This window comes from Mustela nivalis (genome assembly GCF_964662115.1).
Source record: "Mustela nivalis genome assembly, chromosome: Y".
Taxonomy (NCBI): domain Eukaryota; kingdom Metazoa; phylum Chordata; class Mammalia; order Carnivora; family Mustelidae; genus Mustela; species Mustela nivalis.
The window spans coordinates 28,792,970-28,807,531 of record NC_139041.1 but is presented as its reverse complement, the minus strand read 5'-3'; the positions used below and the strand labels follow the sequence as shown (position 1 = coordinate 28,807,531).

Here is a 14,562-nt window from a genome sequence, read left to right as displayed (position 1 = left end):
GAGCCACCCAGGCATCCCCCCCCCCCCTTTTTTTTTTTAAGATTTTATTTATTTGACAGACAGAGCTCACAAGTAGGCAGAGAGGCAGGCAGGCAGATAGAGGAGGAAGCAGGCTCCTTGCTGAGCAGAGAGCCCGACGAGGTGCTCAATCTCAGCCCCTGGGATCATGACCTGAGCTGAAGGCAGAGGCTTGAATCCACTGAGCCACCCCGGCGCCCCTATATATGTTTATTCTTAATACTTAAATTACAGCTTAGGGGACTTGAGTGGCTCGTGTTCCCTCTCTGTCCCTCTCAAATAAATAAATAAAATTTTTAAAAAGATAGTAAATGCAACTTACTGTTTAAATTTATTGGAATTTTGCCCCATCCAAAGAGAGGTAAGATTTCTACTGTTCTGTTCACCTCTCTTCTAATATTTGTAAAATTTTTATTTAGGCTGGGGCACCTGGGTGGCTCAGTGGGTTGGGCCTCTGCTTTTGGCTCAGGTTATGATCCCAGAGTCCTGGGATCGAGTCCCGTATCGGGCTCTCCGCTCAGCGGGGAGCCTGCTTCCTCCTCTCTCTCTGCCTGCCTCTCTGCCTACTTGTGATCTCGCTCTGTCAAATAAATAAATAAAATCTTAAAAAAAATTTTTTTTTAATTTAGGCTTAAACATTTTTTTTTTGCTCTATAAAATAGATCTGTTTATTCTTTTATATTTTATTTTATTTATTTTTAAAATTTTATTTATTTATTTATTTATTTAAGATTTTATTCATTTATTTTTTTTTTTTAAAGATTTTATTTATTTATTTGACAGAGAGAAATCACAAGTAGATGGAAAGGCAGGCAGAGAGAGAGAGAGAGGAAGGCAGGCTCCCCGCGGAGCAGAGAGCCCGATGCGGGACTCGATCCCAGGACCCTGAGATCATGACCTGAGCTGAAGGCAGCGGCTTTAACCCACTGAGCCACCCAGGCGCCCCTTTATTCATTTATTTGACACAGAGAGATCACAAGTAGGCAGAGAGGCAGGCAGAGAGAGAGAGGAGGAAGCAGGCTCCCTGCTGAGCAGAGAGCCCGATGCGGGACTCGATCCCAGGACCCTGAGATCATGACCTGAGCCAAAGGCAGTGGCTTAACCCACTGAGCCACCCAGGCGCCCCCTTATTTTATTTTTTTAAAAGATTTTATTTATTTATTTGACAGACAGAGATCACAAGTAGGCAGAGAGGCAGGCAGAGAGGAGGAAGCAGGCTCCCCGCAGAGCAGAGAGCCCGATGTGGGGCTCCATCCCAGGACCTGAGATCATGACCTGAGCCGAAGACAGTGGCTTAACCCACTGAGCTACCCAGGCGCCCCTATTCTTTTATATTTTCAAGCTTAATATACACCTATTCATGTGTATACTTTCTCTTTTTGGTTTACCATTTCTCTTGAAGCTCTGATGTTCAAAGACTGTTCCTTTTTGTTTGACATGAAATCTTTAGAAATTTTTAAGTAAAGGTATTTAATCTTTAATTTGTTTTGTCAAAAAGAAATGTTTCTTTATCCTTATTCTTTTTTTTTTTTTTTTAAAGATTTTATTTATTTATTTGACAGACAGAGATCACAAGTAGGCAGAGAGGCAGGCAGAGAGAGAGAGAGAGAGAGAGGGAAGCAGGCTTCCTGCGGAGCAGAGAGCCCGATGCGGGGCTCGATCCCAGGACCCTGAGATCATGACCCGAGCCGAAGGCAGCAGCCCAAACCACTGAGCCACCCAGGCGCCCCTTATCCTTATTCTTAAAAAGTTATTGCTCTGAATATGTGTAAATCTGGCGTAGGAGTTATTTTCTTCACCATACATTAAAAATATTCTTGGATTATTGATTTATGAGACATCAACTCTGAATCTTAACGTTTATAAGTAATCTAATTTATTTTTCTTCTCTGCCGTAAGATCTCTTTGTTTTGGATTATGGCGGTTTTTCTTGGTAGGAGATGTGACTTTTTAATTTAAAATACCAGGGGTTGGGTTGCCTGGGTGACTCAGCTGGTTAAGCCACTGCCTTTGGCTCAGGTCATGATCCTAGGGTTCTGGGATCGAGTCCCACATTGGGCTCCTTGCTCAGCGGGGAGCCTATTTCTCTCTTTGCTTCTGCCTGCCACTCTGCCTGCTTGTGCTCTCTTTCTCTCTCTCCCTGACAAAGTCTTAAAAAAAAATAATAAGATACCAGGGGTTTATTTTGTTTCTCTATGAGAATTCACCTTTCATCAATTCTAGCTATGAATGCTTCTACCATAACTACTACTTCACTGTCTCTATCGTAAAATCCCATATCCTGAATTTTCTTATTTTAACTTCACCATTCTTTACCTCCCTTTCATACTTCTTTATTTTCTTCATTTCTCGTAATTTGTTTTAAATAATTATAAAATGAATCAGTTTTCACAATAACTAATTTTTTAAAAGGTTATTTATTTGAGAGAGTGAGCGAAGGAGAAACACAGTGGGTGGGGATGAGGGGGAGGTAGAAGCAGACTCCTCCCTAAGCAGGGAGACTGAGGTGGAACTCAAATCCAGGACCTTGGGATCATGACCTGAGCAGAAGGTGGTGCTTTTTTTTTTTTTTTAAATTGTGTTATGTTAATACATCATTAGTTTTTGATGCAGTGTTCCATGATGTGTTGTTTATGTATAAAACCCAGTGCTCCATGCAATACATGCCTTCCTTAATCACCACCACCAGGCTTACCCGTCCCCCCATCCTCCTTCCTTCTGAAACCTTCAGTTTATTTCTTGGAGTCTATAGTCTCATGGTTTGTCTCCTCTGATTTCCCCCAATTCACTTTTCCTTTCCTTCTCCTAATGGCTTCTGTGTTATTCCTTACGTTCCACAAGTAAATAAAACCATATTATAATTGACTTTCTGTACTTGACTTACTTCACTCAGCATAATCTCCTTCAGTCCCATTCATGTTGGTGCAAAAGTTGGGTATTCATCCTTTCTGATGGCTGAGTAATATTCCATTGTGTATGGAGTATACATATACCACATATTCTTCATCTATGAAGCACATCGTAGCTCTTTCCACAGTTTGGCTATTGTGGACATTGCTGCCATGAACATTGGGGTGCATATGACCCTTCTTTTCACTACATCTGTATCTTTGGGGTAAATACAATTGCCAAGTCATAGGGTAGCTCTATTACTAATTTTTTGAGGAATCTTTTCCCAGTGCACCAATTTGCATTCCCACCAACAGTGTAAGAGGGTTCCCCTTTCTCCACAATCTCTCTAACACTCGTTTGCCTTGTTAATTTTGGCCATTCTAACTGTTGCAAGGTGGTATCTCAATGTGGTTTTGATTTGAATTTCCCTGATGGCTAATGATGGAAGGTTTCCATCAGTTTGTATGTCTTCATTGGAGAAGTGTCTGTTCATGTCCTCTGCCCATTTTTTGAATGATTATCTTGTTTTTTCAGTGTTGAGTTTGAGAAGTTCTTTATAGATCTTGGATATCAGCCCTTTATCTGCAGTGTCATTTGCAAATATCTTCTCCTATTCTCTGTGTTGCCTGTTTGTTTTGTTGACTATTTCTTTTGTTGTGCAGAAGATTTTGATCTTGATGTAGTCCCAAAAGTTCATTTTTGCTTTTTTTTCTTTTGCCTTTGGAGACGTATCGTGAAAGAACTTGCTGTGGCAGATGTCAAAGAGGTTATTGCCTATGTCCTCCTCTAGAATTTTGATGGATTCCTGTCTCACACTGAGGTCTTTCATCTTTTTTGGGTTTATTTTTGTGTATGGTGTAAGAGAATGGTCAAGTTTTTTTCTTGTATACGTAGCTGTCCAGGTTTCCCAGCACCATTTATTGAAGAGACCGTTTTTCCAAAGGATATTATTTCCTGGTTTGTGGGAGATTAATTGACCATAGAGTTGAGGGTCCATATCTGGGCTCTCTACTCTGTTCCCCTGGTCTATGTGTCTCTTTTTATGTCTGTACCATGCTGACTTGGTGGTCACAGCTTTGTAGTAAAGCTGGAAATCAGTCAATATGATGCCCTCAGCTTTGTTTTTCTTTTTCAACATTTCCTTGGCGATTTGGGGTCTTCTGGTTCCCTACAAATTTTAGGATTGTTTGTTCCAGACTTTAAAAAATTCTGCTTTTATTTTGATAGTGATGATGTTGAAAGTATAGATTGCTCTGGGCAGCATAGACATTTTAACATTTTTTTTTTCTCTGATTCGTGAGCATAGAATGTTTTTCCGTCTCTTTCTGTCTTCTTCCATTTCTTTTCTGAGTGTTCTGTAGTTCTTCAAGTACAGAGCCTTTACCTCTTCATTTAGTTTTATTTCCAGGTGTCTTATGGTTCTTGGTGCTGTAGTAAATGGAATCGATTCTCTAATTTCCCTTTCGGTATTTTCATTGTTAGTGTGTAAGAAAGCAACTGATTTCTGTACATTGATTTTATATCCTGCCACATTACTGAAATGCTTTATGAGTTCTAATATTTAGGGGGTGGAGTCTTTTGGGTTTTCCATTTATTTTTTTTTTTTATTATTTTTTTTTTTTTAAGATTTTATTTGTTTATTTGACAGACAGAGATTACAAGTAGACAGAGAGGCAGGCAGAGAGAGAGGGAAGCAGGCTCCCTGCTGAGCAGAGAGCCCGATGCGGGACTCGATCCCAGGACCCTGGGATCATGACCTGAGCCGAAGGCAGTGGCTTAACCCACTGAGCCACCCAGGCGCCCTTGGGTTTTCCATTTAAAGTATCATGTCATCTGCAGAGAGAGAGTTTGACTTCTTTTTTTTTTTTTTTTTTTTAAAGATTTTTTCTTTATTTATCTGACAGAGATCACAGGTAGGCAGAGAGGCAGGCAGAGAGAGCGGAGGAAGTAGGCTCCCTGCAGAGCAGAAAGCCTGATGTGGGGCTCGATCCCAGGACCCTGGGATCATGACCTGAGCCGAAGGCAGAGGCTTAACCCACTGAGCCACCCAGGTGCCCCCGAGAGTTTGACTTCTTGGCCAATTTGATACCTTTTATTGCTTTTTGTTGTCTGATTGCTGTTGCTAGGACTTCTAGTACTATATTGAACAGTGGTGGCAAGAGTGGGCACCCTTGTTGTGTTCCTGATTTCAACGGGAAGGCTGTCAATTTTCCCCAATGAGAATGATATTCACTGTGGGTTCTTCATAGATGGATTTTATAAAGTTAAGGAATGTTCCTTCTGTCCATATACTCCGAAGAATTTTATTCAGGAAAGGATGCTCTATTTTGTTTTTTTTTTTGTTTGTTTGTTTTTTTAATAATTTTTTTTTAAAGATTTTATTTATTTATTTGACAGAAATCACAAGTAGATGGAGAGGCAGGCAGAGAGAGAGAGGAAGCAGGCTCCCTGCCGAGCAGAGAGCCTGATGAGGGACTCGATCCCAGGACCCTGAGATCATGACCTGAGCTGAAGTCAGCAGCTTAACCCACTGAGCCATCCAGGCGCCCCATCTATTTTGTTAAATGCTTTTTCTGCATCGGTTGAGAGGACTATGTGGTTCTTCTCTCTTCTCTTACTAATTAGTTAGTTCTATCACATTGATTGATTGTGAATGTTGAACCACTCTGGCAGCCCAGGGATGAATCCCACCTGGTCATGTTGGATAATTTTTTTTAACATACTGTTGGATGTTATTAGCTAGGATCTTGTTGAGAATTTTGGCATCTCTGTTCATCAGGGATATTGGTCTGAAGTTCTGCTTTTTGATCGGTCTTTGCTTGGGTCAGGGTAATGCTGGCTTCATAAAAAGAGTCTGGCAGTTTTCCTTCTGTTTGTATTTTTTGCAACAGCTTCAGTAGAATAGCTTTTATTTCTTCTTTCTTTCTTTCTTTTTTATTTATTTATTTTTAAAGATTTTATTTGTTTATTTGACAGCACACACAAGTAGGCAGAGAGGCAGGCAGAGAGAGAGAGGAGGAAGCAGGCTCTCTGCTCCCAGGACCCCGGGATCATGACCTGAGCTGAAGGCAGAGGCTTTAACCCACTGAACCATCCAGGCAACCCTATTATTTCTTCTTTAAATATCTGGTAGAATTTTCCAGGGAATCCCTTCAGGTCTGAGCTCTTGTTTTGTTGTTGTTGTTTTTTGTAAAGATTTTATTTATTTATTAGGCAGAGAGGCAGGCAGAGAGAGAGAGGGAAGCAGGCTTGAGAGGGAAGCAGAGAGCCCGATGCGCAGCTTCATCCCAGGACCTTGAGACCATGACCTGAGCTGAAGGCAGAGACTTAACCCATTGAGCCACCCAGGTGCCCCTGAGCTCTTGGTTTTTGGGGATATTTTTGATCACTGCTTCAATCTCGTTACTAGGTATTGGTCTATTCAGGTTGTCAGTTTTTTCCTGTTTCAGTCTTGGAAGTTTATAGGTTTCCAGGAATGCATCCATTTCTTCTACGGTGTTAAACTATTGTCATATAGCTGTTGTTGATAGTAATTTCTGATAATTGTTTCTATTTTTTCGGTATTAGTCATGATCTCTCCCCTTTCATTCATAATTTTATTAATTTGGGTCCTTTCTCTCTCTCTCCTTTTTTTTTTTTTTTTCAGTATCATAAATTTTTTCTGAAAACCAGCTTGTTGTTTTGTTGATGTGCTCTATAGTATCTCTAATTTCTCTCTGATTGATCTCTGCTCCAGTCTTAATTAGTTCTCTTCTTGTGCATGGGATTTGCTTAATTTGTTGATTCTCCACTTCTTTAAAGTGTAAAGAGAGTTTGTGTATTTGGTATTTTTCTTTTTCTTTTTCTTTTTTTTTCTTTTTGAGTGAGTCTTGGAAGGCTCTGTGTTTCCCTGTAATGACCACCTTTGCTGTATCCCCTAGATTTTGGATCAATGTGTCTTCATTCTCATTGGTTTCCATGAATTGTTTTAAGTTCTTCTTTAATTTCCTACTTGACCCAAACATTTTTGAGCAAGATGGTCTTTAGCTTCCAAGGGTTTGAATTTCTTCCAAACTCTTCCTTATGGTTGAGTTCCAGTTTCAAAGCATTGTGGTCTGAGAATATGCAGGGAATAATCTCAGTCTTTTAATATTGGTGGAGACCTGATTTGTGTCACAGTATGTGGTCTGTTCTGGAGAAGGTTCCATGTGCACTCAAGAAGAATGAGTATTCTGTGGTTTTAGGCTGGAATGTTCTGTATATATATTTAAGAGTTCCATCTGTTTCAGTGTCATTCACTGCTCTTTGTTTCTTTATTAATTTTCTGCTTGGTTGATCTCTCCGTTGCTGAGAGTGGTGTGTTAAGATCTCCTACTGTTAATGTATTCATATCAATATGATTCTTTATCTTGATTAATAGTTGTGTTATGTACTTGGCTGGTCCCATATTGGGGGCATAAATATTTATAATTGTTAGATCTTCTTCTTGTTCTATGATCACTTCTCTGTTTCTATCATAAAATCCCATATTTTGAATCTTCTTATTTTAATTTGACCATTATTTACCTGCCTTTCATACTTTTTTCTTTATCTTCTTGTTGGCCTTCTCGTAATTTGTTTTAAATTTAAAACTGAATTAGTTTTCACAGCAGCTAATTTTTTTTAAAAGATCTTATTTATTTATTTGACCGATAGAGATCACAAGTAGGCAGAGGCAGGCAGAGGGAGAAGGGAAGTAGTCTCCCTGGTTAGCAGAGCTGGATGCGGGCCTGATCCCAGGACCCAGAGATCATGACCTGAGCTGAAGGCAGAGGCTTTAACCCACTGAACCAACCAGGCACCCCCATAGTAGCTAATTTTTATTAAAGATTATTTGTTTATTTATTTGAGAGAGAGTGAAGTGAGCGAGAGAGGAACACGAATGGGATGGGGGGCTGGGAGAGAAGCAGAGGGAGAGGGAGAAGCAGGCTTCTCCCTGAGCAGAGCGCCTCAGGTAGGACTTGTTCCCAGGACCCTGGGATCATGACCTGAGCCGAAGGCAGAGGCTTTAACCCACTGAGCCACCCAGGCACCCCTGGAAATTAAGTTTTCTTGTCCCTCATTTTCTTATTGTTGGGCTCCTTAGAGTTGTGTTTGTTTGTTTAAAGTGAGTTTTCAGAACTATTTTTGCAGACAGTATTTTTGTAGCATTGTCCCTGAATATTTTTTCATTCTTTCCAGATTGGCTCTGTTTGTGACTCTTCAGTGCTTATATAGGCCATATATAATTCTTTTTAAGATTTTATTGATTTATCTGACAAATCACAAATAGGCAGAGAGGGAGGAAGGGAAGCAGGCTCCCTGCTGAGCAGAGAGGCCGATGTGGGGCTCTATCCCAGGACTCTGGGATTATGACCTGAGTGGAAGGCAGAGGCTTTAACTCACTGAGCCACCCAGGTTCTCTGCCTATTCGTATTTTCAAGAAATTTTCTTTATAGCTACTTCTGAACTCTTAGGTAATTCTGAGTTAGGCTGGTTAAATTCTGAGTAAAGATAAGCCTTTTGCATTAGCTGTGCTTATGACAGGGCAGACAAAATCTTTTGAGAACATACATTTTGTTTTTTCTGGAATAAGGAAACCACATGACCAATGTAGGTTGCTGTCTTCAAGATTATCACAGCCATGAGGTGGGGGATGGGCAACAGTAGGTTAAAATATCATGGAGCTTTACTATTTTTTTTTTTTTAAGATTTTATTTATTTATTTGACAGAGATCACAAGTAGGCAGAGAGGCAGGCAGAGAGGGAGGAGGAAGCAGGCTCCCTGCAGAGCAGAGAGCCCGATGTGGGGCTTGATCCCAGGACCCTGGGATCATGACCTGAGCCGAAGACAGAGGCTTTAACCCACTGAGCCACCCAGGTGCCCCGGAGCTTTACTATTTTTAATTATTTTTTCATTATTGTCTTTTAGTTAGCAGTAACCTTTGACTATTATGCAGAGTTCTCATATAGGTGAATTTAGGGGGCGCTTGATGATCAGGCAGAGATGGAAATCTAGATACCTTTTCTGAGCTTGTGGATCAGTGGGTTAAGCCTCTGGCTTTGGCTTAGGTCATGATCTCAGTGTCTGGGGATCAAGCCCTACATTGATTGGGCTGTCTGCTTAGCAGGGATCCTGCTTCCCCCTTGCTTTGCCTGCCTCTCTGCCTACTTGTGATCTCTCTGTCAAATAAATAAGTAATCTTTAAAAAAAAATGAATTTAATAATTTTTGTTAGTTTCTTTATTGTTGTTTAGAGATCAGCTTTTAGAGTTTCGTACTTTGACATTTCATGGATGTTGTTTTTCACTGACAGATACTCCCCAACAAATGAATCAATAACTTACGTTTCAATACAGAACAAAGAAAGAAATGGATGAGATTGTATAAGTAGTTTAGTAAATTTAGAGTTTGGGAGAGAGAGAGTCTGAAATATCCTATAGAAAATACCCAGTATAGTTAAGGTTTGGGCAAGATTTAGAGCATAACATATTTTTTTGTTTTGTTTGGATCAGTAATACAGAGGCACATAAGAGAAAAATAGGATTATGATGTTTAGAAAATGTAAATTACTTAAGGGTTATTTATAGACCTAATTGCTGTACCTAGTGCATAGAATTTAGCAGATAATGGGAAAATTGACTTTAGAGAAAACCTATGAACAGTGCTTGTTAGTTTTAGGACAGATGAATTGTGGATTGTGGATAAATATTTTGAGCGATAGTGTTTTCTCTTTCTCTCCAAAAGAAAGATGTGCTTTCAGAAATAATGGAAATTGTCATGACTGGGTTATCATGAGGTATCATGAATATGAAAATACCATGAGTACTGTGTCTGTATTCTTAAATAAAAGCAAAGAGCATGCCTGAGAACTGTCTTCTACATATGCCTGGTTTAATTTGTCTTTTCCTGCTTCTTAATTATGCTGGCAAATCTTGGGCTTAACAGGAATATGCAACCAGTGGATGGAATCTGAATGTAATGCCAGTGCTGGATCAGTCTGTTCTCTGCCACATCAATGCAGACATCTCAGGCATGAAGGTTCCCTGGCTGTATGTAGGCATGGTATTCTCAGCATTTTGTTGGCATATTGAGGATCACTGGAGTTACTCTATTAACTATCTGCACTGGTGAGTGGGATCCAAATGGCTGGGATGGATGTTAAGACTTCTTTCACGTACAAGGATATGCCCAGACTTTATATTATCTCCTCTTGACCTGAGCAGGGGTGAGCCAAAAACCTGGTATGGGGTACCCTCATTGGCAGCAGAGCAGTTGGAGGAGGTGATGAAGAAGCTGACACCTGAGCTATTTGATAGCCAGCCTGACCTGCTCCACCAACTTGTCACCCTCATGAATCCCAACACCCTCATGTCCCATGGTGTACCAGTAAGTACCTGGAAATAAGGGGCAAAGCAGATTTAATGTTTGTGCTAGAGTGGAAGGGAAATGAGGAAGAACTTAGTTTCACAGAAATAAAGTTACATGCATTTTGGTGAGGGTACTAGCTTTAGTCTCATATCTTTCTGTCTTTCTGTACTGTTGTCAAGCTGCATTCCTGTAAAGAACACTAGGGTATCCTTAAGATGAAGGGAGAGGAGAGATCAGATAGTTATTTAAATAACATAAAAGGTGGATTTTGACCTTTTTAATGTATCTCCTAGTCTACGATTGGTTGTCTTTTAACATCAGTGGGTATAAATTTTAATTTTATGAAATTTAAATTGGGGTTCAAGATTGGTTTCAGATTTGGGAATTTCTAGGATTAATTTATTTTAGCCAGTTTTGCAGAAAATGGTAAGTACCCAGCAATTTATAAAAGGTAAAGGAAGTAACTGGAGTTACTCTATTAACTATCTTTGCAACATACTGTAATTGTGTCATACCTACTTTTGAAAGGTATAGGTCAGCCGTACACAATTTTTTTTATAACTTATGTCCATTTCAGTTTTTCTGTCTTCATAAAGTGATTTTGGCATTTCAAGGCTTCCTTCAGATATTACTGACATTTTATAAATTCTTGTTTGAACTTTTTCTTTTCAACATTACTGTTATCGCATTAAAAAGCAGGTAAATTTGAATATTGATGAAATCATGAGGTTGTCTAGTTAAACAATTTGTTCTGCCTCACGATTCTTGGCTTGCTTACTGTTTCTTTGCCTCTTATGCACTCAGCATGTACTACCACACATATTTAGGACTGAGATTTGTACATTTTACTTACATTACCTGATTTGCCATTGGACAGTTATGTATACTATTGTCTTACCTTTTTTCTATTTCTGTAAACTTGGTAGTTAATATTCCCATTTTCATTTCTGATATAATTTGAATCTTTGTCTTGTGACAAAGACTGTTTATCATTTCAAGGAAGTAGCTTCTCATTTTATCCATTCTTTGCTCTTTTTCTCTTACATATTCGCTTAGCTTCTTGGTGAATTGACCCTTTTATCAGTGTATAATCTTTTTTATCTCAATTTTTTATTCAGGCCTGTTTTGTTTTATTATAGAAGCACTTGCTCTCTGTTGCTCACTGTTGTGCTTGGAATAAATTTTTCCATTGTTTGATTTTTATACTCTTTGTGTCATTACCTTGGTGAGTTTCTTACAGATAGTATAGAGTTGAACCATGTTTTTTATTCATCCCATTGTCTTTATTTCTGAGAGTTTGATTTTGAAATTTTTTGTAATTACCAGTAAGGGAGGACTTAGTTTCTGCCAATTTGTAGTTTGTTTTTTGTAGTTACACCTTTTTTGATCCTCAGTTCTTTCATTTCTTTCTTCTTCGTGGTGTTAATTGGCTAATTGCAGTGTACTGGTTTAATCCTCTTTATTGTTTATTTTTTAGTTACTTTCATAATGGTTTGTTTGGTGATTACAATTATTATTTTAGTTTATATCTCTGTAATTTGAATTAATACCAACTTAGTTTCAATGGTAAGTTTAAAAAAAAAACTTCTATTCCTATGTAGTTCTGTCCCTCTTCCTTTGTCGGACTATTACAAAATATATCTTTTTTTTTTTTTAAAGATTTTATTTATTTATTTGACAGACAGAGATCACAAGTAGGCAGAGAGGCAGGCAGAGAGAGAGGAGGAAGCAGGCTCCCTGCTGAGCAGAGAGCCCGATGTGGGACTCGATCCCTGGACCCTGGGATCATCACCTGAGCTGAAGGCAGAGGCTTAACCACTGAGCCACCCAGGCGCCCCACAAAATATATCTTTATGCACCCATTAAATACTTTTATATTTATTATTCTATGCATACTTTAGTTATGTCTTAAACAAAAAAATACAATATAGGTTTTTATATTTAACAGTAAAAGTGCCTGGTATAATACTGGAATGCCCTTTTATCTATATGATTTCTATCTCGTAGAGATAGATTTACTCAGTTAATTCTCCAGAAGTGTCTTAATTTCTTCTTTCCTTTTTTCTCTCATCCCTTTAAATACATTATTCCGTGCCCTCTGACATCCCTGATTTCTCTGAGAAATCTGACTCTTAACTGAGTATCTGTTTTATATGATGAATTGTTTGTCTCTTGAGGCTCTCAAGATTCCTTTGTCTTTAGCTTTTGACAGTTTGATTATATTTGATTTTGTCTTACTTGAATGCATAGATTCATTCTTTTCTAAAATTTGGGACTTGGGGCGCCTGGGTGGCTCAGTGGGTTAAAGCCTCTGCCTTCAACTCAGGTCATGATCCCAGGGTCCTGGGATCGAGTCCCACATCGGGCTCTTTGCTCAGCAGGGAGCCTGTTTACCCCTCTCTCACTGTCTCTCTCTGTCAAATAATAAATAAAATTTGGGACTTGTTCAGATATTTCTGAAATTGTCTTTTATATGTCGTCGTCTTTAACTAACATGAAGACTGCTCTGAACATTGGTGTACAAAATCTGAGCATCAGATTTATCTGTTCAGTCCTTGCTTTCCAGTCTTTAGGTTATATAACCAGAGGTTTTATATATATGTAATTCCAGTTTTCGTTATATAACCTAAAGGTTATATGACTGTGATACACACACACACACACACACACGTATATGTATATATGCTTGTGGTATAAATATAACCTTTAGGTTATATAACCAGAACTGGAATTACTGGATCATATGGTATTTCTGTGTTTAATTTTTTTGAGAAACCTCTCTACTCTTTTGCACAGTGGCTGCATTAATTTACATTATCCCCGGTTTTGCTTTCTTTTCATTGTGTTGCCAGCCTTATTATTTTTCTGTGTTTTTTTTTTTTTTTAAAGATTTTATTTATTTATTTGACAGACAGAGATTACAAGCAGGCAGAGAACAGGTAGAGAGAGGGGAGGCTCCCCGCTGAGCCAAGAGCCCTATGCGGGGCTCGAACCCAGGACTCCCGAGATCATGACCTGAGCCGAAGGCAGCGGCTTAACCCACTGAGCCACCCAGGCGCCCCTTTTTCTATGTTTTTTAAGAAAAATTATGGATGTTACAGTGGTGAGAAGAGGTATCTTGTGGCTATAATGTGCATTTCCCTAGTGACTTATGATACTATGCAGCTTTTCATAATTTTAACTATCTTGTCAAGTTTATAGTTGTTCTTTGTTGTCACCATGGAGTTTCCTTAAACCAAAAAAATGGAAAAGATAATAGCCTTTTACTCTTAACAGATTGGCTGTGTTTTGATCTGTTTTTTTATTGCTTTGTGAAGCTGTTTAAAACTGCATTAGCCTTCACCTTCTCCTTGTGTGGAGCCTTAAAATTAACCAGAGATGGAGCAAAGGGTCTTTTCAATTTTTTCATAGCATGTATGTGGCTTTCTCAATTCCCAAAAATACATGGGGGTTTTCCTGAACCTGTATTTTTCTAAATATCTCCTTCTCCTGCCTTTTCCTTCTTAGGCATTCTAGAATTTATCTTTTTTGTCTAGTCTCTTCTTTTATCACAGGTGGTTGTGGCTAATCCAGTTCTTTTTATATATTTCAGCTAGCAGAGCCTGGGAATCCATTTCTATTTAGTTAAACTCAGAGGCAGTATAAATAAAGGCAGGTCTTGAGCCAGGTTTTTCCCAGGAGATAAGTCAGGTCAAACCATATCACCTCAGTTCTTTGAAAACAAGATCTATGTTGAGTTCTTTGGTATCAGTGTATTGCACCAGGATCTTAATATTATTACTTCCAAGGTAGTTCGTGATACTGGATGAAGGGATGGTAGCCAGGAAAAATATATTGCCTCAGAATCTTTTGCCAAAATTTAGAAGCTTTTTTGTTTTTCATTAAATGTCCTACTCTTTGTAGTTGTGATTTTTCAACAGAGTTGTAAAAATACTCTGCTACATTTTAGTAGTTTAATCATTGTTTTAGTAGAGAGATGAGATTTTGGAGTTCCTCTTCCATCATGTCCTGATTTTTTTTTTTAAAGATTTTATTTATTTATTTGACAGACAGAGATCGTAAGTAGGCAGAGTGGCAGGCAGAGAGAGGAGGAAGCAGGCTCCCTGCTGAGCAGAGAGCCCGACGCGGGGCTCTATCCCAGGACCCTGGGATCATGACCGGAGCCCAAGGCAGCGGCTCAACCACTGAGCCACCCAGGCGCCCTATCATGTCCTGATTTTTTTAACTTACATTTCTTTATTTGTTGAATAAGTTAAGAATGTTTGTCATATATTTATGGACCAC

The 14,562-nt window shown here is 38.9% G+C and overlaps 1 protein-coding gene across 12 annotated transcripts in view; it reads left to right on the top strand.

Moving 5' to 3' along the window:
• LOC309856857 (lysine-specific demethylase 5D) overlaps window positions 1-14,562 on the top strand; it is a 58,673-nt gene that overhangs the window by 34,179 nt on the left and 9,932 nt on the right. For all 12 annotated transcript variants that reach the window (XM_082718541.1, XM_082718537.1, XM_082718536.1 and 9 more), the window contains 2 exons: window positions 9,856-10,037; window positions 10,134-10,296. In XM_082718541.1, coding sequence (XP_082574667.1) covers window positions 9,856-10,037; window positions 10,134-10,296 — 345 coding nt within the window. The remainder of the gene's footprint in view (window positions 1-9,855; window positions 10,038-10,133; window positions 10,297-14,562) is intronic.